We start from the raw sequence: 27,747 nt of genomic DNA, 5'->3' as shown, positions 1-27,747 counted from the left end.
ATTATTGTCTTCTAAATTAAATAAAAAAAAAACTAACACTCGTTTTTTTTTCGTACATCAATTATACACAACTTTTTTTGTTGTAAATTATTCCACTATCATCATCATCAGCTCACTATACGTCCCTGTCAAGGGGCTCGGAGCCTACACTAAGTTAGGGGTGACTAGGACATAGTCAACGCTGGTCAAGTGCGGGTTGACTTCACATATATCATTGAATTTCTTCTCAGATATGTGCAGCATCACGATGTTTTCTTTCATCTTAAGAACGTCGGATAAATTTACATATTTAAATTGAGAATCTAAAAACACATTGGTACAGGGCGGGATTCGAACCCATGACCCGCATATTGAATGAAAGTCAAGTGCTTAACCTCTGAGCCACCGACACTCTTATCGACGAAATTATTACTAGAAAGGAAAATATTAATTAAGGTGTATCAAGGTCAATAAAGGTAAAAAAAAAATGTAAAAATCAGTTTTGTATTTTTTTAATAATAAAAAAGAAACGATATCGAGATACCAATCGTAAAAAATATATTCAAGCATAAAAAATGTTTATACGAAAAATATATTTTAAAAAAAATCTCATTCAGAAAATTACTACAAGTTTTCAATAGAAAACATAATATCTAATGTACACGGACACCTTCAAGTAGTTGAAAGTTGCAGTATTTAATACACGTACTACAGTTTTCTATCGTTAAAATAAGCAGACTATTTAAAGATGCCCGTGTATGGCATCCTTAACGATGTATATCTTATAAGTCACTTATTACTTTAATACTTTTATTTAATAATGAACCTTAAGGTAATACATTTAGAATTCATATTCAGAAACATATATGTACAGTTTAGCGACAGCTATTCCAGCGAATTGACCTCTATTATAGAGTTCCATAGACAATTCTAGTTCGATACTCTGTGGTCCTTCTAGAGATTTAACCAGAGTTATAACACCTTGATTGTTACCTCTTTGCAGCAGCCTGTAAGATATGTTTTATAATAGTAATAAGGAAGTACGTTAAAAGTGCTGGCTCTTAGTCTATAATTTTCACCAAATTACGACATTGTATCTTTCCTTCCTTAAAAATATGTATCTCTCGTCTCTGTCTTATAACATTAAGACACGATGCCTCTGAAAGTCTAAATTCTAGTCTAAAATTAAAAATTATTACACTCACATGAAAGAATTTATATCAGCTCGTTCTTTGACAGTCGGAGGAGCATTCACCTCAACTAATTTGAGTTCGAACCTCATCCTAGCTGTTGGCCAGACTGGACCTTTCATTGTGAATAAATCCACCTGGTAACAAAGGTCACATTAAAATGGTAACTCCAATATAATTCAACTAGTTGTCATTCGCAAATACGTGCAGGCGGAAATAAAAAAAAATACGTAATAAGTAGCCTATGTGTCCTTCCAGACTATGTTCTACATATGTGACAAATTTCATCAAGATCCGTTGAACCGTTCCGGAGATACCTTCAAACAAACATCCATCCATCCATCCATCCATCGCATTTATAATATAAGTAAGATACAATGTGAATATCTAATATATAAAATTCTCGTGTCACGGGGTTCGAACTTGAACTTCTCCGAAACGGCTTGACCGATTCTCATGAAATTTTGTGAGCATATTCAGTAGATCTGAGAATCGGACAACATCTTTTTTTCATAACCCCCCCCCCCCCCATTTATTTATTTTTTTAACTGCGCGCGGACGGAGTCGCGGGCGTCAGCTAGTTTTGCTATAAATAATACTTACACTTGGATCAGGAATGTACAGCTTTGATACGAAAGTAATAAAGTTATAGGAGTAAGTTGAAGGTTGATGTGTACAATTGCGGTCAGAAGGTGCGCATGTGGCATCTATCTTAGTGCAGCGACTGAAAAATATTTTATATATCATACAATATGACGTAAACACTGACAAGTCTACTTATTCAGTCATCATCATCAGTTTACTATAGTCCCTACTGATGGTCTCGAAGCCTACCCTGGCCCAATCCGGATTGAATTCTCACATATCTTTGCAGGTATGTGCAGGTCTTTCGTCGTAAGAATGTTGGAAAAATATACATATGTAAATAGAAAAACACATTGGCACGTGGCAGGATTCGAATCCAAGACCTGCAAATATTTAACTCCTGAGCCACTGACGCCTCTTACTACTCACTCTGTAGACATAGGTCTTCTGCTTTGATGCTAAAGAAGATAGGACTATATACATACTGCCTGCTCTCAATCTTGTACCCAGGAGGGCAGATGATGCGATGGCAGTGATATCCACCGCGCATGTTGACGCAGATGTCGCTGGTGACAGCATACGGGCTGCTTTGTGCACATGGCGCCTCACCAGTCTCACACTCATCAATGTCTAAAAATATTATTTATATCATCTATACCGCTCTGTATTCTTGAAAATCATGTATTCTTGGAAAGATTTTTAGTCAGAAATATTGCCGTGGTTAGATATTACTTGTAGGTTGTATTTTACCAAAATCTGTTAACGGAGTCAAACGCCTTTGCCTAAAAATTACTACTTCCCAAAATGAGTTCGTTTGCTGTGAATAAGAATTTTACAAATCAAGAATTAGGTGTTACTTATAAAAAGAAATGCTGAACACTTGAATATCTTCAGAAATGTCTTCTGTGAGAAATACTAGTCGAGCTAGTTGTGCTTATAATTAGAAACATGGTTATAAGTTATAATGATGTGGAAAATCCTACCAATACAGCTCCTTTTATCTTCAGACAGTCTGTAACCTTTAGGACAGGAACAGCGATAGGAACCCGGCTCATTCAGACATTTTCCATCACAGAGATGTCTAGTCTTGAATTCCACACATTCATCCACATCGGTACATGAACTGAAATAACATTGTTAATTAAAAACCAAAAACATGGCTAATTTATCACCAAAAACACTCTGAGAAAGAACACCAATTATTCAGTCGCCAGAAGGTAACCTTGGAATTTAAATACACTGAATCAGCTAAGTACATGAATTTAAGAAAATAACTTCGGTAGTAGCCTAATCTGATGATTATGAAAGTTTTAGCTGCAACTCTTGTACCTGTTGTCGTGGCTAAGTCGGTACCCGCGATGACACGAGCAGCGATAACCTCCCCACACATTGTTGCAGCGCTGCTGGCACAACGACCCCGCTCTGTTCTCCACACACTCATCCACGTCTATGCACACCTAGTAGGAGATTTAAAGATGCTGTAGAATAGACGGTAGTAGTATTAAAGTCAGTCTACAGCAAACTGTGATTTGTGTATCTAATGGTTGATGGTGAAAATTCCTTGGTAACCAATACTTATTACGTACCTTATCATTACGAGGTGCTGCCCTGAACCCAGAATGGCACCGACACTGATATGATCCTAACGTGTTAATACAGTCGGCGTCCTGTGAACAGACAGGCTGGAAACGAAGGTGTATGGATGAAAAACAAACGTATAAGGTAATAATTATACATGATCATAAGTGACTGTATGAATTCCAAAAAATATACAAAAGCAGGACAGCCAATGTGGAACGTAGAAAATCCTGTTATTGCCTTTCTAGACTACAAGTAATCTGATTCAATATATATAAATTCTAGAAGGTCACTTAAATATGTTCACATTTCAGTTAAATGTCAGATTTGTAACCTAGATGTCTGGGTTCGATCTCCTCCATGTATTAGTACATGGTAAAAATCATTGGATTTCGAATCCCAAATTTCAAATGAAAAAATCTGCGAAGGAATCCATAGATATTTGTGAAGTCAACTAACTCTGGGCTATTGTTGTTGACTAACCGTTGGTTTCTAAGACCAAAATCTCAGTATAAAACATTATCTTTAACAAAACAGAGACAATAATATGTTTTAAAACACTCAGAAACCCACAGTTAAGCGGGGTGATCTCTAACAACGCTCCAGTTTTACGGGGACGTGTAAGAGTTGACGAGATACTCACAATACTACCAGCCACTGCACATTCATCAACATCCTCGCACTCATGGTCACCCACCAGAGTATACCCTGTTGGACAGCTGCAGGTATACCCACCAGGTAGGTTTGTACATAACTGCATAAACCCGCACTTAGCTTCACCAGTTAGACATTCGTCTACATCTAGAAGTATTAATAATTACATTAATCTGGGTTTCGACTGCAGTTATAATCACATCGTCCCGTTTATTTTTTTTTTAAAAAAACAGAAACAATAAGTGTCAATATTATATCTCATCAGTCTAAACCCAGTCATAAGATTGACAAGGGGTTTTTACTGGTATAATTAGGCCAAAGGAATTAATTACTTTATCCTACTCATATTATAATGCGAATATTTCGATGTTTGTATGGATGTTTTTGAGACGATATTACCAGAACTACTCAACCGATCTCGCTGAAATTTGGCATAGATGTAGAACATAATCTGGAAGAACATATAAGCTATAACAATACTAAGTTGTTTTTAATTCCTTGAAGATGGAGAGAAGGGTAAAAGCGCGAAACATAAAGAAAAAGTAAGCTCTCTTCTAGAATCCTAAGAAATTTTTCATTTTGTAACATTTTATGTGCTATCCTAATATTTTGATATCAAGTAAAACGGTAACTTTACGGTACAACTTCACATAATTTTATATCTGAAATACAATATACTATATTATTTCATTAAACATCTTACCATGACATAAATTATCATCTCCAAGTTCGTACCCTGCAGGACACTTATTTACCCTGTCCTCTACAACATTCACTTCTGGTTTCGATGGTCTACCTGTTGTACCATAATGTATAGGACCAACTGCATTATACGCTACAAACAAACAAAATGTAGTAACATTTAAAGTAATACTAAATAAATGTCTTAACATGATATGAAAAAGTGTTCACTTTATTCAAAGCCCTCATCATCAGCTCACTATCTATCACCACTGAGGGGCTCGGAGCCTACCCCAAGTTAGGGGTGACTAGGACATAGTCAACCACAGCCAATTGCAGGTTGACTTCACATATATCATTGAATTTCTTCTCAGATATGTGCAGCATCACGATGTTTTCCTTGACCGTAAGAACATCGGATAAATGTATATATGTAAATCGAGAATCGAAAAAATATTGGTACACGGCGGGATTCGAACCCAGGACCTGCAGATTGCAAGTCAAGTACTTAACCCCTGAGCCACCGACGCTCTAACACGTGAAATGTCTTATAATACGTGAATTCCTAAGCAATACTAACTCTTAAACTAATGTGATAATTGTAGTGTATGGCTATAATGTGGGTAGTCTAATATAATGTACCGTCACATTATGTGTGAATAAATTAGTCCAAAACCAACCGTCGTTTCACTCACACATCCCAGACATTACACTGGCGACGAGGATTTTTTTTTTTAATATCAGTGAACCCGTATAAAGTTTCGCGAGGAGGGCGTGAATCAGCGTAAGAAGTGGACGACAATGTTTATTTAGCTAGAAATGCATTTTGCGCAACGTAACGTTACGTAAACATTGCCACGCATATCCGGACAACGATTTGGGTGCTGTGATGAGATCTTTGTGCATCACGACGTCGGGAACACCAGACTACGAGAAAGGATGTGGAGATTCGTGGAACCCTTGTTTCATCGCAAAGAGGGCGGTGGAGACGGTGGTTGTGTCGATGACGGCCGGGCGCACGGCGGAGGCAGCCGGGAGAGCCGGCTAGCAGGCGGCGTCGGCTCAGAGACTCAGGCAGGGCGCAGGCGGCCAGAAGCAGTGGGCAGAAGGCTTGTGCTGTGGCGGCGGTGGAGCGCTTGCAGGCGATGCGGGAAGGAGAAACCCGCTGACAATAATGTTCGCGTTTAGCACACGGGTGCAATAAGTGGGGCATGTGGCCCAACGGGTTAGTGTACTGAGTACAGTAAAAATTGTGAATAGTTTAGTTTTTTTTAGTAAGATTTTAGTGAATTTTTAGATTCTTAAATATTAAGTGAGAGTAATTACGTATTGTCAAAATTGTTAAAAGGTGGATAATCTCGGTAATGTAAAGGTTATGTAAATATTTGCGTTAATTATTTCATGTAATTTGTATTTTCAGTTTTCAGTAGATATTTTGGATCATACAATGTAAAAAAATATAACGGTGGAATTCAAAGATGACGTTTCGTGACGATGTATAATGCAATTGCGCAAAGTGTGAGTGCGAGCGAGACGGTCGCGTTGCATTTGACTTGCGTGGGAGCGAGACAGCCGCGTCAATAGACGTGTTTACTAACGAATCTTACAAAAATAAAATGTTTTGTGTTAATATACTTTTAGAAATTACTGTTGTTATGAGATAATTAAAGTTATTGTTAATTGTTGTAACTTTTAAAAATGATGCTATAGGTTTTGTTATAAAACATCACCGAGTTTCGGCAAATGTCGTCTGTTACCGTTCGTGTTGAAACACCGTAGGTTTGAGAAACGGATAGTTTTATGTTATTTTAGTAAAGTGGTAATTATAAATTTTGAATATGGTTGTGTATTTAACTATGTATATGTCAGCCGTGTAGATCAGGTCGTTCTTGGTGATATGTTTTACAGGGGGTTGCGGTGATACATACGAGGTCACTGGGCAACATGGTTCTGCGGAGGCAGGTCATACACAGTTGCGATAGGCGATGTGGCCCTCTTGAGGCACAGGCGACAGAGCACACCCTGTTGCTGTAGGCAACATGGCTCTGTCGAAGAAGAGGTAGCAATGGTGACCTGATCGCGGTATGCGACGTAACTCTGAGAAAAGGCAGAGAAAGCAGTGCTCACTGGTCGCTGTAGGCGATGTGGCTCTGCTAAGGAAGAGGTGATATAGGTAGCTCGGTCGCGGTAGGCGACATGACTCTGCGGAGAAGGCAGAAGTGAGAGAGCACACTGGTCGCGATAGGCGACGTGGCTCTGTTGTGGAAGAGGTGACAGATGGTCACCTGGTCGCGGTAGGTGACATGACTCTGCGGTGAAGGCAGAGCTGACAGGGCTCGCTCGTTGCTGTAGGTAACGTGGCTCTGACAAGGAAAGGGTGGCAGATAGCCTCCTGGTCGCGGTAGGCGACATGGCTCTTCTGGACAGGCAGAAGTGAGAGATCACTCTGGTCGCGGTAGACGACGTGGATCTGCTGTGCAAGAGGTGGCAGAGGTCTCCAGGTCGCGGTAGGCGACATAACTCTGCGGGGAAGGCAGAGTAGGTAGTGCACATGGGTAGCTGTGGGCGAAGTGGCACTGTTGAGGACAAATTGGTAGGGTACGTCAGGTCGCTATAGGCGACGCGGCTCTGCCGAGGAAGAGATGGTGGAGTACATCTCGTAGCTGTAGGCAACGTGACGCTGTCACAAGGGTGACAACCGAGGCGTTGGGTTACCTGTGGCCTCTTGGTTTTGGTGAGAGTGGACCGGGACACCGGGCGCGCCATTACTTTAGGCGTTTATGGACGAACTGGCAAAGGCCAGGTCGTCTTCGTTTTTTTTTGTATAAAGTTTGTATAAAGGTTGTTTAAAGGTGTTATTGTTTTAATCTTTGGAAAATGTTTGTCATTTCTCGATTCAACTGTATGACATATTTGGTTTTAAGTGAAGAAAATAGATTGTATTATTCCTTGTTTTTTTTTTTAAATTGTAACTAAATTATTTTTGTTAGTGTTTCAAAGTTCTAAGTGGGATGAATATTGTAATCATACTTTTGGTATTAAAATTCATTAATAATTTAGCTGCATCATATACATTCCTTGGACGTTTTGATGTTTGACTCGACTTTTAATATTTAATTTGTAATTATCCATGTGAGTGGCTGACAATGTTTATTCTATACTATTCTTTTTGAGATTTTGTAGATGTAGTTTAATATGGATTTTTGCAATTTTTTTTTTAAGGGGGAGATGGTGTAGTGTATGGCTATAATGTGGGTAGTCTAATATAATGTACCGTCACATTATGTGTGAATAAATTAGTCCAAAACCAACCGTCGTTTCACTCACACATCCCAGACATTACAATAATAAAAACTAAGTATATATTTAAATATTAGATAAAAAATAGATAGTTCTTCTAATATTTTATGTGTAAATCGCATTTATGAAATTATTATATATATTATTAGGAATCAAATCCCAAACTATCAATTATTGGTACATTTATTTTAACCTTACACTTTGATAACATTAACTAAGTGTCTATTTATCAAGAATTTTACATTACCAATGTCAACAAAACTACAAAATTTACGGTAACAATGGCTACCTTCTACAGGATCTTAATTACTATTTCTAGTTTTTGTCTCGTTTTGAATGTAACTTCATTACTGTGTCTGTTACTTACTTGGTTCATTACCATATCCTTGTGGGAAATGTTGGTTGTTTCTAATGGGAACGCAACGTTGTCTTCTACTATCTAATTCCCAGTTGGGTGGACATTCACATCGATAACCTCCTTCAGTGTTTACACATATCTCTACTGCTGCACAGTTTGCTTGTCCGTTTGTACATTCGTTTATATCTGTATCAGAAATGATAATAAATTTCATTATCTCCTTATCATCTCGATTCTTCATCGCCCCCTTTAATGCAATCCATCTCTTTCTAGGCCTAACCTTTTTAAACCTTTTTGAGTTTTGCATTTTTTCTTTTCTGTTGTGTTTCTTTTACTTACCTTTTCTATGATTTTTGTTAACTTTTAAACTCTTTATCTAATTACTTTATTACAATAACTTAGTATTTCAATTAAAATTATTAGATAAACAAATTACTTGCCTTCACATGTCCCAGTGTTTGTGTTGAAATGATATCCCATTTCACAGATGTTTCTCGATTTAAACGGCCTCGTTGTAAATGGTCGGTATTCCGGATAGCCCCAGAAAATTTCTGTGGATAAAAATAAATGTAACTAGTATAAAATCGATAAAATATCTAGATAACAAATATTAAATTTCATCAGAAATAATTCTACTGGTATCCACATACACACAAATACGAACTGTCATAAATTGAGTTCGCACGTTAACCTCATAATACAAATAATGGTTGTGACTTACTTCGTTCAGTTGTTGGCGGAGAAGGTGGTGATGTGGGAGGAGGTGTTGGAGGGGGAGTTGTTGGCGATGTTGGGGGAGGCGTTGGCGGAAGTGTTGTTGGCACTGTTGGAGGAGGCGTTGGTGGAGGAGTTGTTGATGAAGGAGTTGTTGATGAAGGAGTTGTTGATGAAGGAGTTGTCGGCATTGTAGGTGGAGGTGTTGATGGTGAAGTTGGGGGTGGTGTTGGTGGTAAAGTTGGAGGTGGCATTGGGGGTAATGTAGGTGGTGGTGGTGGAGGAGGAGGTGGTGTCATCGTAGTTGTAGTTGATGTCGTAGTAGGTGTCGATATTGAGGTAGACCAAGTAATAAATACGCAGGTTCCCGAAGCTAAATCTCTCCGGAATCCGGCAGCGCAATCGCATAGGTACCCTCCCATGGTATTCCGACAAATTTCCGTTAGACCGGAGCAGATGTGACGATTTGTGGCACATTCATCAATATCTACAGGAAAAAAACACTCGGATTTTAGGTCGCGATAATGCACTTCAATTGTATGACAAAAGCGTGAAATTATTAGTGAAATTTTCTAAGTTATCTTAGTAACTAAATATTATTCTGTTGTCTTACCATAACAAGCACCATATGCGTCTCTTTCGAAGCCAAACTGGCAGTCGATTGGCTTGGCGTTTATCTTGGTCCATTCGTTTGTTGGTACTTCATTAGTGTCAACAACTACTGATCCATCCGGAGTTTGTTCACCTCTAACTGTTGCTGTATCTTTGCCCACTTCAACAAACACAACTTGAGGAGATGTAGGTTGTGTTACAGATTTTGTTACTGTTTCATAAGTATCTATTTCGTTTTCTTTTGGATCTAATGGTTTACTGTGTGGTAACTCAGCTGGTAATTTATTTATTGGATCTAAATCATATTTAGGTCCAGGTTGTTCCGTATTCTCTGTTCGTTTTGGTCCTTCTGGTCTTTCGTCAATCGGAATGTAAGAAATTTCATCTTCAGCATCCGTAGATTTAGATGGTTCGGAAGGAATTGGGGTAAACGTTTCAGCTTTTTTCGGGGGTTCCGTTGGTGTGTATTCAATTCTGTATATTGATTCACTTGATGTTGGTATAGACTCTTTTGTGATATCAGGTTGTGATGGCTCTGAATTAGATACGACATTTTTGTCATTGTCTATAGTATAAACATTATTTTTCAGATCTTCCTCTTGAGTATGGTCAATTGGTATTTCTGCAGGTTTATCTATATCAATATCTGGATGTAACGTAGTCTTTATTTCAGGAGATTTAGGAGTTGTGGTTTCTTTAGGAGGTTCACCAGCGGTTGAATTCGCTGCAGTTGTTAATGTTTTATCTAGTGTTGATTTATTGTCAGGACTGGAGTTGGAACTATTTTTGTTTTCGTCTACAATTTCCTCTCTGAAACATTTCAAATAAATCAAAATAGAAATCCTACGCAAATATTACAAACTATTAATTAACTAGGCTTTAAAAACGACTAAAATACATAACTGACTTACTGACAAAGATAATATCTGACTGTTTTTATACATATATTTATACATGACTTGTCTAGTAGTTAGGTAACCTCTTGCTTTGCTCTTCAATCTAATTACAACAAAATCCGTTCTAACACACAAGCAGAAAACAAAGAAGCATATGTCAAAATCAGTCTCTCAAGTAAAGATAATAACATTGTAAAATAATGTTACGTACTCAGAGTCATAATACTCGTATTCATATTCAGGTGCAGCTGTTGATGTAGTAGTGGTAGCTCGTCGCACACAACGGAAGGAGCCAGGGATGTTGTGACAACGGTACTCAGGGCCGGCGCGGCCACAGTTGTGAGTACCCAGAGCACACTCGTCAATATCTAAAGTGAATAAATTATCCTTCATAGTCTTTTGATAACAAAAACCTATTTATTGCTTTTTTACCATGGAAAGGTAACCTATTTATAAGGAGGTTTATGAAGTTATGTTTCTATTTGCGTTATCGTCATCATGTTCTAACAGGAATAGTCTACTATATTTAGGTTTATCCTAAGAGACCATTAGCAGTATTAACTCAACTATTAAGTTTGGTTTGTTTGACTGCTAGCCTTGTCCTAACTTTCTGAAATTCATAATAATCCTGCACCTTTTACCTAGGGAGTGTCAGCACAGTTTCTGCTACTCTTCCATACATCTCTACCAACCGTCATATCTTAATTCTCTCCATTCCTTAGGATATCTTCTTTCACACAATCCATTCATATTTTCTTCAGTCTTCCTCTACCTTTAATTGTAATTATGTATGTTTATTGTTACCTACCTTCACATTTGCTTGACGAGTGATGTAATATATACCCGGTGCCACAAGATATGAACCTCACGCAGAGATAAGAGCCCACCGTGTTATCACAGCGCTGGGACTGAGCGATGCAGTCATTTTGTTCAGTAGCACATTCATTTATATCTGGAATAAACCAAAAGTACCTAAATTCCAGTTATTTGTGACTTATATCGATGCCTAGTCTCTATATGGTAATATTTAAAAAATTAGTAGTTATTAATCTTTTAACAGAAATGATTTCAGGGTCATTAAACAAATTTTTGACAAAGGTATTTGACAAAATTTGTTAAAATAAAAGCTAGATTAAAAACTGATAATGTTTATAATTAGTTTAACTTTGAAATAAGTGACAATAAACCTTTGTTACTTACCTACACAAGCGCCAGTCGTTGTGTCCAGTTCAAAACCGACATTACAGTGACATTCATGACTACCGAAAGTATTGTGACAGGTCTGGTACTGGTCGCAGATGTGTATACCTTCCGCGCATTCATCAATATCTAACAAATATAATTATTTAGGTAAATCTATATGTTTTTTTTAAGATTTAACATTACAAAATTTAGGATTTTGTCAATCTTAAATTAAAGACGACGTTTTTTGTTTTATAAGTTTTTATACTTGCTACTTACTTTGTACGAAGGGTTTATTTTTTTATATCTGTACGTGTTAATACTTTTTAAATTATTGGAACGATTGGAACGAAGTTCCTTATCGCGCGTTGTGAAAGGGGGCTAGTCGGAAAAAATTCTTACGAAAAGTTGTCACGACACTTTTTGCTATAGTAAGTATGTTAACGACGAATGAGCGCTACTTCACCATGGCAACGACGTGACAATATATAACGAAAATTCATAGAAATAAAATGTACTTCTTGTGAAGACTTAAGTTTTTTATTCATAGAATAAACATTGATTCCTTCACTAATTAATTGAAAGGAACTTCGTTCCATCCGGGTGTCCCAACACACCTCTCAAGTTTTTTTAGTCTGTGATATATATTGTTTAAAAACATTTTTTATTTAAAGCTACATAGTCCATTGAATTTTGAAAGCTGCGGATTTTTTGTTAAAAATAAATACGTAAAGTAATAAATATTTATACTAATTTACCTACACAACCATGGTACTCGGAGCTGTAACGTAAACCATCGGCACATTTATGTTTTACGGCGGTGCTGAAAATTAAATTACATTTTAAAAAAATATTAAACTTTCGCAAAAAAAGGACATTGTAAACACTGATCTTAATTGGAAGTTACTGCTTTTGCTTCGATTTAAACGCACATGTTGTAATGTGACAGTTCTATATTATTAGTTCGAATTCACACCACCGCTACCAACAGCGACAAAATGGCGCTAATCAAAGTGGCCCAAGATACAACGTTTTATAGCCAGTCCATTTATAGAGGATAATGAATTTAAGTCACTTTTAATGGCCATGTTTCATCACATAAATATCAATATGTTTTTATAAAAAAAGGTTAGTTGACATCACCAAAGAGCTGGCAGCTCGGACAAAGAATCAGTCTAGTCATTCAAAGTGGGCTGCCAATATCGTCAGAAAATTGCCTAAAGGGACTTCTTTTAATGAGTATATTTTAGTTTTTATATTATACTAGCTTTTACTCGCGACTCCGTCCGCGCGGAATAAAAAAAATGCATACAAGATAAAAAAGTTCCTATGTCCGTCTCCTAGTTTTAAGCTACCTCCCCATCAATTTTCAGCTAAATCAGTTCGACCTATCTTGAGTTATAAATAGTGTAACTAACACGACTTTCTTTTATATATATAGATTAACGTAGAACATTTAAGTATAGTATATGTAATGTTCATATTAACGAAGTTAAAACTTTCTTTACTTTGGAATAATACAAAAACATTAACATGAAATCTCACCTCGATTCTTTCACAGATTTGCAATTATATTCTCCGGGCAAATTAACACACACTTGATTCGGTTTGCAGATATCTTCTTCTTCTTCACACTCATTTATATCTAAAAAAAGGCAAAAATTTCGTTACACGAGAGAGAAGAAAGATACTATAATTTTAAGGTAAGAAAAAGAGGCATATACATTGTTTTATAACAACATAAATATTTTACCTTCACACTTATTAGTAACAGGATCGATCTTGAAACCGGGTGGGCAGTGCTTTGAAACTTTATCTTGACAGTAAAATGAACCTTTTGTATTAATACAGAATTGAGACATTGGATTACAATCATCTTTATGAATTACACATTCGTCCACATCTGAAAATAAATGTGAATTAAAATTTAAAAGAAAGTTAATATTTTTTTCCTAAACTTGCTAAATAATTATGAAACTGAACAGCCAAGGACGCGTAATGTTCGGGCACTTTTTCGTTACATGAGAGAGAAGGAAGATATAAAACGTTAGTGTAAGAAAGTGACACATATATGCAATGAGCAGTAACTGACTTGGATAGAATTAACCAATAATTTTTATAATTTGTCAGATTCATTTTACAAAATTAAATCCCCGATATTTTGATTTTTTTGTTTCATATAATTTTCGCATGCAATTTTTATTTATTTATATATTTAACTTACCTTCACATTCATTATTACCACTACTTTTAAAACCGGGGGGACATTGATCTTCAGTTGTTGAATGTTTTTTTGGTAAATTCGATGGATCCCCTTTAATACCTCCACATTTGTAAGCACCTACTGTGTTCTCACATAAGTACGAAGGGCATGGTGGTTGTGATAACTTACATTCGTTAATATCTATAGAAAAAAACATGTAAAAATGTCAAGGATGGTCAAAAAATTAAGTTCACCTTTAAAATGTACTGATTCTAAAATCTTCATTATAAATAAATGCAAGCTATTTCAAATGAAGATCTAAACCAGTGTTTCCCAACCTTTTCGGGATCCATGTCCCATTTTTCAGGATAAACATGACTATTGCCCCCTTATAAATTTTGTTTAGAAATAAATTTCTCTCGATTTACAATGTTAGAGAAATAATTAAATACTACTTTTGGCTGACTAGATCAATTTTATATAAAATTTTTACGATTTTTTACGACGAAAACACATATAAATAGTTTAAATGCAACGGATTTTTGTCTCTAAAACGTTTTAATGTACTTTTTAGCACTGGCTATCATTGTAAGGAGCCCTAAGTTTTTAATCTCCGAATTGCCCCCCTCTAAATCCAAATATCCCCCACCTTGGGAAACACTGATCTAAACCATTGATTCCTAAAGAACAGGTTTACGAAAACCCCTGAGGTTTACGAACTCAGAATATTTTTGGAAGGGGTCTATGAAGTAAAAAAGTTTAAGAATAGAGTTAAGTCAAGATTTATATTAGCTCCTATAGTACTCTATCAAACGCTTAAAAATCAACGCCATATTAGAATAGTTAAAAAAGCCAATTGGTATAGATTGCAAATTTTATTTAATAGGCGCTTTTGTTTTATTTTTATACAGGAATCAATTTAGAAAACAGCTTTTTAGTCATACACTTACCATCACAGGCATTGTTAAGTATATTTCTAGAAAAACCAGGCGGACATTGGCCTTTTTCTACGCTGTTTATCTTCTTAAGGATACATTTGTATGAACCCTGTATATTAACGCATTGTGTATTTGGCAAACACACGGGTGGGTTGAGAAGACATTCATCTATATCTGTACGAAAAGATAAAGAGTTACAATGTTTATAAATGTTAATTATATCTTATTTATCCTATATATTTATGTCTGTCCTCTCTAGTACTTTGCTAGTTCTTGTGTGTTTTCAATCGATGTATTTTTTTATAGCACAAAGTGGCAAACGAGCAAACTGCCACCTGAATTCGCCGCAATAGCGAGGCGACCGTTGCCCATAGACATCCGCAAATGCAGATGTGTTGCCTACCTTTAATTAACAGAGAAGGGGACGCACAGAAAGAGGTTATTTCCACTTCCTATGCGGCCCCTATTCCGCCAAATCCACTTCCCATTCCCATCCTTTCCTAATAAGAAAAGGGGTGGGAAGAGAAAGAGGACTAAAATTAGTTCTCCGGTACCACACTCATAAGACTGTACGCGCAATTACTTCCACTTGAGGCCTGTCTTCTGTGTGGTCGTGGTATTTCACCAGGCCTATTTGTGCACCCCACAAATATTGTTGTTGCGGGATCTACCTTTATATATAAACATATAGCTGTCAGGGAGATAACAATATGTTTTATAATCAGGAAACTCATATTTATATTTCTTGTTGATGTGAAACATCTATAGGATCACTTTGTAAACCGAATTGTTGGCGTGGCGACGCTTGCCGTGGCGACGGGTCACCACGCTATACTAAGGTATACATATATATATTTTATGTGTAGTAGAGTGTACGGTGTGGCGACGGGTCGCCACGCTATACTGAGGTATACATATATATGTATATATATTATTTTAATAATATTATATTTTATGCATATTACTTGTACACACACGATGTTTCACATCTGCCAGGCGGCCATTTGTAACCACAATTTTATGTGTTCTATAAATTTAGAATATTCCAAAATGATTTACGTCACAACTAGAAATAACTTCCACGACAATATATTCTTTCTTTTTCGCATATGTAAGTCTTACCTTCACACGACTTGCCATCAGCCATGAGTTGGTAACCTCGTCTGCAGGAACAAAGAACAGCGATACCATTATCATTACACTTGTGTTGGCACGGATTATGTGGCTTGCATCTATTCTTCTCCACCTAGAACAATAAACACAGAAGAGATTATCACCAATTTAAAAGTGGTAGAACCCATAGAAACTGCAATACTACCACAAAGAAGACAATCATCAAGTGCGAAGTTTTCAAAGTTACGAAGTGAGTGTTTCAAAGGTCTAATTCTAGTCCTTTATTCCTAAAATAGATAGGAAGTGTAATGGATTTGGCGAGTAAGAAACTTGTAGATCTCTTTGGACTTGACATAAATAACGCAGATTAAAATTTGTACAAAATTCTGAATATAGTGAACAAATCAGCTAATGTAACTTACCTCCATACAATTTTTTTTATCAGCCATTAATCTAAAACCTGGATTACATTCACATCTGTATGATCCTGGTATGGGTATGCAGTGATGAGCGCAAAGTTCGTTCGGCGCGAAATCATCACAAACTGATGTCAGCTCTGGAACAAAGTTTAATCTTTGAATATTTTTATTCTTTGTCCATTAAAACTCGATAAAAGGTCTACACGGAAGTGGTTTCCGATCAGCAGTTGAAGCGCCATACACAGTTCACAGTTTCAAATAAACCTGACAGATTAGATTATCAAGACATCTGCAATTCCTTAAAGTAGCGGTGTTTAATACTATCCTAAAATAATCTTACCGTCTTCTAAAGGTTTCCTCGTAACAATAGCATCACCAGGTCGACGTGTTACAGTTTCCGTTCTCATCGATTTACTTGCTGATTTCTGTAATTCACGATTACCATGAGGTATGTAAAGAACAAAAATATTATATTAGAAAATACAAGTTTATAAATATATCTTTAGAATATTTTGCCACTTGTTACCTCGAATTTACCAACATATTCGAGGTTAGTCTGAACTATATTTCTTATCTATATAATTTTGTGGGACATAGTTCTATTTTAGGTTTTTATTATGTTGTAAATAAATAAATAAATAAATAAATAATAAATAATCTAATTAAAAAGTATTAATCATTAATTCATCAGCAAAATCTTTAAATAAATCACTGCTGTTATCAATCCATTACATAATTATTTTAGTTCCAATACAATCTATTCATTCACTCCGTCTTTAGTTTGAGCAGTATACTGAAACATCAGAATAACTGGCAGCAGTCAGTATCTCCTGCTTCCTGCGAGCTTACCTGACAGCAGGTATTGAAAGCGTTTCCTGCCAGCAGCTGATCGCCACTCAGACCCCGCGTGTCTACAATACAAGCGCTGCCGCCGCGGGAGATACCCGCAGCTGAACCCTTGAGACACTCATCGCAACATTTCTGTAATGTTTTAAATCACAGTCAATCTTTTTGACAGTTCAATATCAAGCCCTTCCTCCCATTCCCTTCCTATCCTTTACTTTTAAGATTAGGTCATCGTACTCATCAGACGAAAAGCGGAATTGCTTCCACTTCACGCTTATCTTCTGTATGGTCGTGGTATATCAAGGTGAGAGGGCTATTCGTTGAACAGATGCTGTTGCTGACGTCTACCACTGTAGATTACTAGAGCTTGCTACTAAAAAGAGAGTCGAAAACCGAATAAGGAGTGCCACTATAGTCCAACACGTACGTATTTTTATGACAATTATTCGCCTTGCAGCTTGCTTCAAATTGCTCTCTTGAGAAAGTAAGGAAGCGAACACACCAATGTTATAAAACAATGCAAACATAACTCGTATACATCTCAATAAGCCGCTATCTGACACGTTATCAGTGCAAGTGATAACGGATCCCTAATTACCCACTTACACAGTGTTTGGTTAGGCGATACTTTGTATATTTTAGGTCAACACTACACAAAAAGCTATAAACGCAAACTGCTATTACTGCATCTGTTATTGAACTGTATTTAGACTGCAGTATCATTTGTTTTAACACATATTGCCATCTCTTAAATTCTCTTTAAAAAAAACAGAGACAATAATATCGACGGAAGAAAGCGATTTTGTCGTATCTCAAAATATCTAGTTTTACACCAGAGCCATAAAACTATTTCAAATCATAACTCCTAAATTAAAAAAGATAGGAAGTTGAACTTTGGAACATATTATTTCTATCAATCTAAATGTTATTTGATACCGTTAATTGGAATGTCTTAAACTTACTACTTCATTGATTTTTTACTAGTTACAGCATGCTGCAGATGTTAACTTATTTGGACCAATTTTCGAGATACGACATTTCCGCTTTCTGCCGTCGATATGTAGTTTTAACAGTGGTAGACGCTAGCAACAACAACATCAGTTGCACGAATTGTCCGCGCTCAGTGAAATACCACGACCACACAGAAGACAGACCTGAAGTGGAAGTAATTCCGCGTTTCGTCTGATGAGTGTGGTGACGGAGGCCTAATTTTAGCCCTCTTTCCCTGCCCACCCCTTTTCTTATAAGGAAAGGATGGGAAGGGGAGGTGGATTTGATGGAGGAGGAGATGCATAGGCAGGTTTAATATTATCTTTTTGTGCGTCTCCTCCTTCGTCAATTGAGGGTAGGCAACACATCTGCAATTGCGAATGTCTATGGGCAGCGGTCGCTTCGCCATTTCGGCGAATTCCCGGCCGCTTGCTCGTTTTCTGTTTGTAATATTTGAACAAAAAGATACAATGCAAAACCATTATTTTTAATGATGTTAGAAAGAGAAAGAAGGCACTTTTTAATCAAACTGTCACAAATCTACAATTTTATCTTGTCCCATTATATTCTCTCCCTAATAAAAATATGAGTATAGCTTAGTAATCGCTATTCTTGTAGCACAAGGTTTAGATTGAAGTCCGGAAGCGCGAAATCCGCTCTTTAGTTTAAATATACTTCATTGATCAAACTTTGAAACTGCTTAAAAATTGCACTGCACCTCGCAACTTAAACATGAAACAACTAATATTTAAAATAATATTGATTTTTACTATAATTACCTTTGAGGAATCCTTAGTTAAGCTACAATCTTGCTTTCTCGTTGCTATATCTATCCCGCTTTCACATGCCTCCTTTTTTCTGGAATTGAAAAAAAAAGAAAATTAGAAATCTATATAGTCTTTGCAAGCAATATTTCAGCTCTGAAACCGCACGCAAAAGTTGTGTCATTTTTTAAAACAGATTTCTAGACTTTATGACTTTTAGAAAATATAGATGTACTAGATCTAAGTCTTATCTTAGCACTAAGTTATAAAGATTATGAATAAAGTGATTAATTATCTTGTAAATTCATTTATCTTGTTTATTATAAGATAATTAAGTACCGACTAATTTATTACATTAGTCAACGGTTCCTAGACTTAATAAGATAGTTAAAAACTAAACCGATTTCTTAGTAACATGTAGAACAGTCATGTCGAAAAGAAGAATCGTGTTTTTAGGGCTTTTAAGACTTCATTCGCTTCTAATTTAATAAATAAAATGTTATAATAATTCAGTTCATTTTTTTTATTTTCAATGTGGCCCCTACGTACCTACGAATTCAAAATTTAATATATGGCCCTCTGCAAAATTGAGTTTGACACCTCTGATTTAAAACGGTTATAAAATTTGAGTAGTGGATTCGATTACTTTTAGTCACCAGAACGTTATAGTAATAATTAATCAGCCGTAGTTTTTTAAATTAACTACTCGTTGATGACCTGAAATTAATCATAAAAAAAGTTCTTTGACCACGCCTTATTAAATCCTGTATTATGCCTAATCCGATTATAAATAGACAAAGGTAAGAAACTGCTTTTTTTATGCCGCCTGCAACTCCCTCCGCGCGGAGTTATAAAAAATAATAAATAGCCCATGTGTTCTTCCAGACTATGTTCTACACCTGTGCCAAATTTTATCCAGATCCGTTGTGCCGTTCCGGAGATACCGTGAAACAAACATCCATCCATCCATCTTAACATACGTATTTATAATATTATATTAGTAAGATATATTTCATATTTAGCATATATTATTTCACTTTAAGCAATAGATAATTTTAATCCAAAAATGACAAAAAGAATCAATGCAAACTAAACTGACTGCACCCCCTGTAATTAGTAATTGCCGCATATGGAAACCAAATTACCGTTAAAATATCATAGGGTCAGATAAATTCGTCGCACTATACCATCATCAGCTCACTATATGTCCCCATTGAGGGGCTCCGAGCCTACCCTAAGTTAGGGGTGACTAGGCCATAGTCAACCAAGTCCGGGTTGGTTGACTTCACACATATCTTTGAATTTCTTCTCAGATATGTGCAGCATCACGATGTGTTCCTTCACCGTAAGAACGTCAGATAAATGTACATATGTAAATCGAGAATTGAAAAACAAATTGGTACATGGCAGGATTCGAACCCAGGATCTGCAGATTGCAAGTCAAGTGCTTAAACCCTGAGCCACACACGCTCTCGCACTATACCATACATATATCAAAATGAAGTATCTTCATTTATCTAAATATTTATTAAACACTTAACACACCAACTTAATCAACAATCTATAATTTGGACCATCTGTAAGCAATCCATGATTGCCCACTTGTAAATATTATGGTAGTTTCACACGAGGGCAGAACTGTGTGACAGAACAAATACTGTCAGAACAATTCTGTGCGTATACGTTCATATAATAGTTGCACTGCGTCTATTAATCTATCTCATTATTTTACTCTCGTGTGAAATAGATATGAAGGTGTACTTGTAACGATTAGAGTGGCTTCACACGATGAAAACGATGTTTATGCACTTCACAATGTGAACCTATTTGTGTTCCCTAATATAGGCAACTATAATATCAAATACAAGTGGCTTTATTGTTATTATTAACAGCTTTTGCCCGCGATCCCGTCCGCGCAGAATTAAAAAAAAAGTAAATAGGCTATGTCTTCTTTCAGACTATTTTCTACATCTGTTTAAAATTTCATCAAAATCCGTTCAGTCGCTCCGGAGATATCTTGAAACAAACATCCAAATTTATAATATTTATAAGTGTAAGGAACGTCAATAAAAGGCGGGGTCAACGGGTGGACTGATTTATTGTTAAAGATGTTTTAAACATGTTATATTAATATACCCACTATTTGTTCATTAAATACTCACTGTAACGAGACACTTACTATTATCAGATGCTACAATAAGATTTGATTGTTGAATTATATAAAAAACTAGCTGTCGCCCGCGACTCCGTCCGCGCGTAGTTATAGAAAACTTAATAGGGGTATGAAAAGTAGATGTTGGCCGATTCTCAGACCTACTGAATATGCTCACAAAATTTCATGAGAATCGGTCAAGCCGTTTCGGAGGAGTACGGGAACGAAAACTGTGACACGAGAATTTTATATATAAGATATTTGTATTCGCAGAAGCTCGTTTATGTCACTGCTATGAACATAGTAACTTTGTAATCTATCTAGGAATATTATAAACTATTACACACTAGAGATCCATCCTATAACTACTCCCGATAAGCAAATCAGTAAACTTTGTACAAAAAAAACGCAATTTACTGTCTCCGCATAATTCCAAACTAAAATGTAAAGAATGGAAACAATAGTAAAAACTCACAATTCATAACTTCGTATATTTTCTTAATATTACGAAACCAATTCACTTGACATTAATCAATATGTAAAGAAATTTTATTCAAAAAAATAAAACATTTACACTTATCTATATTTATCTTATTTGTGCCTATTTGATTTTGGCCATTTTGGCGCTGGCTGACGTTTGGTAACTGTGGTTAGGATTTGAAATAATAATAGAGATACAATTAACACTGTCAGGAACTAACAATATAAAATAGATAATATGACGTATGTTTCAAAACATTAAAGTTTAATTTTCAACAAACTATTCGTGCGTTTAACGTTGAAATGTATTTTTATCCTACATCATTAAATACGTGTATAAAATCCAGGTGTAAAGCTGCGATGAAAGATGAGTTGCAGGTAAATAGGTTAATTGTTATAAAATGGTAGCACACGCATTTTAAGATCTTATTCGTATAAAAAAAATTCGATGTTGTTATACACTCGGCGTCAAAAAAATCTCACATCCGAAAAAAATAATTTAAATACTATTTTAACACAACAGGCCAATGGCAATGTTGTGATTTGAGGGTATCATTCGAAAGGTAATTTCATTAGCTTTCAGGAATTTTAATTGAATTTTACTTTTATAACGAGACGAAAGAGAAATTAAAGAAAAAGACAGGGTATGTACAAATTTGCAAATTAATAATTTAAAAAAAAACTTAATAAACACAAAAAAGTTCTTAAAACCTAGTGTTACCCCCCTTTGCCTTGATAACGGCTTCCATGCGATCTTTCATGGACCTTACAAGGGTCGCAACAGCCTCTTGGGGTATTTGTTCCCACTCTTCAAGTACCGCATCTTGGAGCTCTTGAAGAGTGGTTGGAGCTGGATCTCGAGCTCGCACGCGCCGTTTTAGGTCATCCCAGAGATGTTCTATTGGGTTAAGGTCTGGACTTCGTGCTGGCCAATGCATAACAGGGATATCGACCTCCTGTAAATAATCCCGTACAATAGCCGCGGTGTGGCAACGAGCATTATCATGCATTAACATGAATCCATCACCGACATAACCAGCATACGGGACCACATGTTCCTCCAGGATTTCAGTAATGTACCGACCAGCATTTAATGACCCTTGCCCACGGCCACCCCGAGTCCGGGAAACGCACACAAGTTCTGTTTTCCCGTCGACGGAAATGCCGCCCCAAAACATACAAGAGCCACCCCCGTATTCGACGGATTCTTCGAAGCAGGGTTGTGTGAACCACTCCCCCTGTCTGCTGAAGACCCTTCTACGTCTGTCATTGCAGAAGAGACAGACCCTCGTCTCATCAGAGAAAAGTACGGTCCGCCACTGTTCTAGAGTCCACTCGCAATGATTGCGAGCAAACTCTAGGCGATCTCTGCGATGCTGTGCAGGAAGTTTTGGACCTTTAGCAGGTCTATGGGCTGTTAAACTCTTTTCGTGTAACCTTCTTCTTATCGTAGAAACACTCACAGATGTTCACCGAGTTGATCGAAGCTGTTGTTGCAACTCAACAGCATTTGTAAAACGGTTTCGTAAAGATGTCGTAACGATGAAACGGTCATCTCTTTCTGATGTGCACCGTTTTCTTCCAGATCCCGGTTTTCTAACATAACCACCAGTCTGCTGAAAACGTTGGAACACCCGTCGAACTGAAAAACGGGACAGGTTCAACTGTCGAGCAACGTCACACTGCCGCATCCCCCACTGCAATAGGGCAATCACTTGAGCGGCTTCTTCAGAGCTGGTGTCCATCTTTACTTGTTCTTACTTGGGTTACTTGTTCACGTGTGTTCACTGCAAAGTTTAAATTACGACTGACCCATGTTTCATCCAGATCGACTCTTTTATACCCTTTTTAGGTGGTGTAACTAGCGTCCTTACTAACGAGCATTTGACAGTGTTTATTTTTGACGCTCTATAATGATAAATGTTTTAATGATTTCATGACTTTTTTATTAATAATGTAAAGCTATTCAAATACCTATTTCAAACATACCAATATTTATATAAATATAATTAGTTTCTAGCCATTTTAGCCATTTTTCGCGCAAACTCAGAGAGGTGCGATTTTTGTGACGCCGAGTGTACATTAAAACCTTACAATATTATAAATAGATACCCGTCTAAGAGAAGAGCAATATTTGTATGGATGTGCGTTCCTTTATAACTTACTAGCTGTAATCGGCAACTCCAGCCGCGCGGTATTAAAAAAAACTTAATAAGTATATGTGTTCTTCCAGACTATGTTTTACATCTGTGCCAAATTTCATCAAGATCCCTTGAGCCATTCCGGAAATACCTTCAAACAAACATCCATCTTATCCATCCAAAAATTCGCATTTATAATATTAGTAAGAAGTAAGATAGTATAAACGACTTAAAACGTTTTGAACTGTGTCGTATGATTCATATTTGATTGGAGTTCTGTGTTGCCATACCTAGAGTTTAATAACGAGTTATTAACTATTACGAGTTAAATAAATATTAAAGGGCCATTTAGATTACCTCTAAGTGTAGATTAAATAAGATAAATCTACACTATTTATATTACGCGATTACTTTAAAAAATATTTGATTATAATAAATAAAAAGAACTGGCTGTAACGTCGAAATGCCAGGAAACTTTTTTCTCTTATCCCTTGTATTGACAGTTTGACAGCGCGCGAGAGATTGAGATACTGATTAATGATTCGAAATTTAAAATACAAAATTTGAAATTGTTTTCTATTTTTTTTAATTTCAACCAGTCAGCCATAAAATTTATATACGTTTTCAAAAAGACCACATCAACGACTAAGTCATAGAAATATAACCTCGACTCCATCAGCGCGGAATTAAAAAAAATACTTAATAAGTAGCCTATGTGTTCTTCCGGACTATGGTCTACATCTATGCCAAATTTCATCAAAAACCGTTCACCGAAAATAACATTTTAAAAGCGCTCTAACAGGAAAAAAAGTTTGGGAATCTCTGGTAGCTACAGATGATATAGTTTGGGAATCTATGGTACAGTTAATACTCACTTGTAATGTTCTTTGCAGCACTGGTCCATAGCGTAAGTGCACAGAGTACTGAACATTGGGTGCACGCCTGGAGGCACTGCTGACGGACAATCAGTGCCCCCGTGAGTCCGCGCGTGCGCTGTGCCTTGCTCACAGCACTGCTGCGTCATCTCTGCCATTTGATCAGCAAGGGATGCTGTGAAATTCGATGAATTTGGTTTATTCACACGCTAGAACATGCATATCGTCTCTTAGCTTACAACACCCCTCAAGTCAAAAATTGGCGGTTTTCACATTTTAATTCTATTACGAGTACATGGAGCTGCTCATTCCGAGTCTAACCATTGGTGAAATGACAATTGAAAGGTAAAGAAATATAGTAAAAAAGTTAAAATAGAGTAAATCAACAAAAACTAAAGAAATTATTATTTCTTAATCGCCAAATAGCGCATGTGTTCTTCCAGACTGCGCTCTACATCTGAGATAAAGGCACTGAAATAGCGCTAATTGTTTACTATGTTTTTTTTTAAATCCGCACGTACGATGTCGCGTACAAAGACTAGTTTATTTAATTGTTTATTTAGTTTATTTATGGAATTAGTCGTTCCCTTGTTTACATAATTAACACATTCATTTCAAACGAGTTATTGTTAAAATTATCTTTGCACGTTTATATGTATTTGTTGCAGTATTGTAGTTAATATAGTTCTTTTGTAATCTTACTAGCACGTTAGGTTTAGTTGTGTACTGAGTACGCAACTAGAATTTTAATTTACGATTTTGTTAAGACGACAGTACGACTTAGGGTCCTTCAAGAAGCGTGTGTATCACCATCTCAAAGGCCGGCAATGCATTTGCGATTCCTCTAGTATTGCAGATGTCCATGGGCGTCGATGAACACCATGGTGTTCCCGCTGCTCGTTTGCCCCCTTCTCTTATATTAAAAAAAAAGAAAGACGCGATTTTAAAGTCATAGTCTGAGTATAGTCACTATATCTATAAATAATTACAATCTTACTACAGTGTGCTAAGTGAAGTTATAAACTGTCAACGTTTTTACTAAAATAACAAAAATGCCGCACCTTCGTAGACAATTCATCATTTAAGTTATTGTAATGTAAAGATGCGAAAAATGTTTAAATTTGCATTGAAATCTAAGTTATTTTTTTTAAACTATAACGTTAAGTATTGTAAATTAAATTAATTAAATTAATTAAAGTATATTAAGTCAGCTTAAACATCTGATTAACGTTTGGAATACCAGGATAACAGCATATTGGGGTATCGTAAAATCCCAAAAACATCTGTTGTAATTTCCGTTGAAAATAAACGAGAATTAAATCAGGGGAATTTATACAAGATTTGGAAATGTAACATTTATTTATTAACTCAATTTATTAAAAAAAAAACTGTTAAACTGTTAAAAATTAAAAAAAGTTTTTAACGAGAAATTAAAGTAACTTATTTCATAATTTTATAAAATAAAAAGTTATTTTATCTTACGTTAAGTTTAAATAGAGTCATATAAAAGTTGATAAACCTTATAAATAAAAACATATTAAAGTTTTGTTTAAACTTTTAATTCCGCAAATACAATCAAACTTACCAGAAATTCCCTTGTGAAGGGACACAAAGAAAATACATAAAATGATCCACTGCATTATCACAATATCAAATAAACAGTACAAAATAATTATCACAAACAACAGAAAAAAAACTATCGCTTCATATTGTCTTCCAAATTAGACCTTTCTTGAATGATTTATTACAAAAATCCATTAATCCTTATAATTTAAGAGCGCGCATTTGACAGGAGCGACGCATGCGCGTGCCCGACTCAATCTATTTTAGCCTCGTCTCGATCTCGATGCAGCTGTCTCTTTCTTATCAAAGAATAACCAACACACAATAGTACGTTAAGTAAAATGTACTTGGAAGAGGATTTGACAGGAGAGGGGTGTGTCTACACTAAACGGATATATACCCTGCGAAGGTCAGATTTAAGATCCTGGCCATCACAAAAACTTATGTTTTAATAGAACTATAGTAAATTAAAAGAGTAAAACAAAAGACAAAGACACTAGTTTAATTTTTAAATTCATCTCTATATTAAATGTCGTTTAAATAAAGAAATAAAGTCATTAGAAATTATGACAAAGGAATTAGTTAAGATATTAGAAAATTAAAATATTAGATTAAATATAATACATAAAAACTAAAATATATACCCCTGTATTTGCTAAGGCTAACAAATACAGGGGTCTCGGCTCCGAATATGAATTTGTCCCATTCGGTGTCGAGACCCTTGGTCCGTGGGGTCCTAGCGCTAGAAGGCTTTTTAAAGAAACAGCAAAAAGGTTAGTCGACATCACAGGAGACCGAAGAGCTGGCAGCTACCTCGGACAAAGAATTAGTCTAGCCATTCAAAGGGGGAACGCTGCCAGTATCTTCGGAACCTTGCCTAAAGGGACACCTTTTAATGAAATAAAGTTATATGTTCATTCCGTCACCTTATTTAATAAGGCCATAGGTTTATGAAATGTTATTCTCTAATACTAGATGTATCCTACGAAAATATAATGACTGCAGACTGACCTAGAGTTAGTATGGCTATAATACTCCTACATATATCACCCACTGTAAAGCGTTTAAATGTTTTACGACCTAACTACTAGAGAATGGCATAGAGTTACAAAATCATTACTTATTTGCATGATTTGGTTGCTATTTTACGATCAATATTTTTACAAGCCTTTGCTTAAAAATTCGAGAGATAAATCTTGTTAATGTCCAAAAGTAAATTTAAATTGTTCAAATAAATTGATCGGGAAATGTTTGTAGGTATAAAAAACATTTGACCTGTCTATGTTACTAATCTAGAATTCTTCCTTCCACATATAGTGTTCCTTTGCAAAGAACGCAGGATGTTTGAGGACATTACGCAATTTATTAGCTATTCTTAACAAAACTATAAAAACATGATTAGTAAATTAAAATATAAATACGTAATAAACCCATATATAACATTAATATCATTTTCTTCTGGTTTTTCGAGTAAAAAGAAATTAATAAAAGTAAAGCTTCTGGCAAAGTATGTATTTTATGTCGCCCGCAGCTC

The 27,747-nt window shown here is 36.0% G+C and overlaps 1 protein-coding gene across 1 annotated transcript; it reads right to left on the bottom strand.

The window, feature by feature from the left end:
* Positions 1–542: 542 nt before the first annotated feature.
* On the bottom strand, positions 543–26,456 carry LOC106713510 (fibrillin-2). The gene is made up of 28 exons (XM_045683645.1): positions 26,236–26,456; positions 24,651–24,825; positions 19,018–19,096; positions 17,252–17,383; positions 16,743–16,827; positions 16,406–16,539; positions 15,993–16,116; positions 14,883–15,044; positions 13,954–14,133; positions 13,483–13,632; positions 13,275–13,374; positions 12,488–12,552; positions 11,748–11,876; positions 11,356–11,499; positions 10,759–10,915; positions 9,653–10,461; positions 9,047–9,526; positions 8,766–8,876; positions 8,335–8,511; positions 4,690–4,821; positions 3,976–4,133; positions 3,341–3,436; positions 3,084–3,211; positions 2,738–2,877; positions 2,240–2,384; positions 1,773–1,893; positions 1,185–1,306; positions 543–986 (listed from the first exon to the last, which is right to left on the bottom strand). Exons 1-28 carry the CDS (start codon positions 26,288–26,290, stop codon positions 821–823), a joined length of 4,656 nt encoding a protein of 1,551 aa, XP_045539601.1. The 5' UTR covers positions 26,291–26,456; the 3' UTR covers positions 543–820.
* Between the last annotated feature and the right edge of the window lie 1,291 nt (positions 26,457–27,747).

This window comes from Papilio machaon, chromosome 23 (genome assembly GCF_912999745.1).
Source record: "Papilio machaon chromosome 23, ilPapMach1.1, whole genome shotgun sequence".
NCBI lineage: Eukaryota > Metazoa > Arthropoda > Insecta > Lepidoptera > Papilionidae > Papilio > Papilio machaon.
Note: the sequence above shows the minus strand (reverse complement) of the source record. Positions and strands in the feature narration are given on the sequence as shown.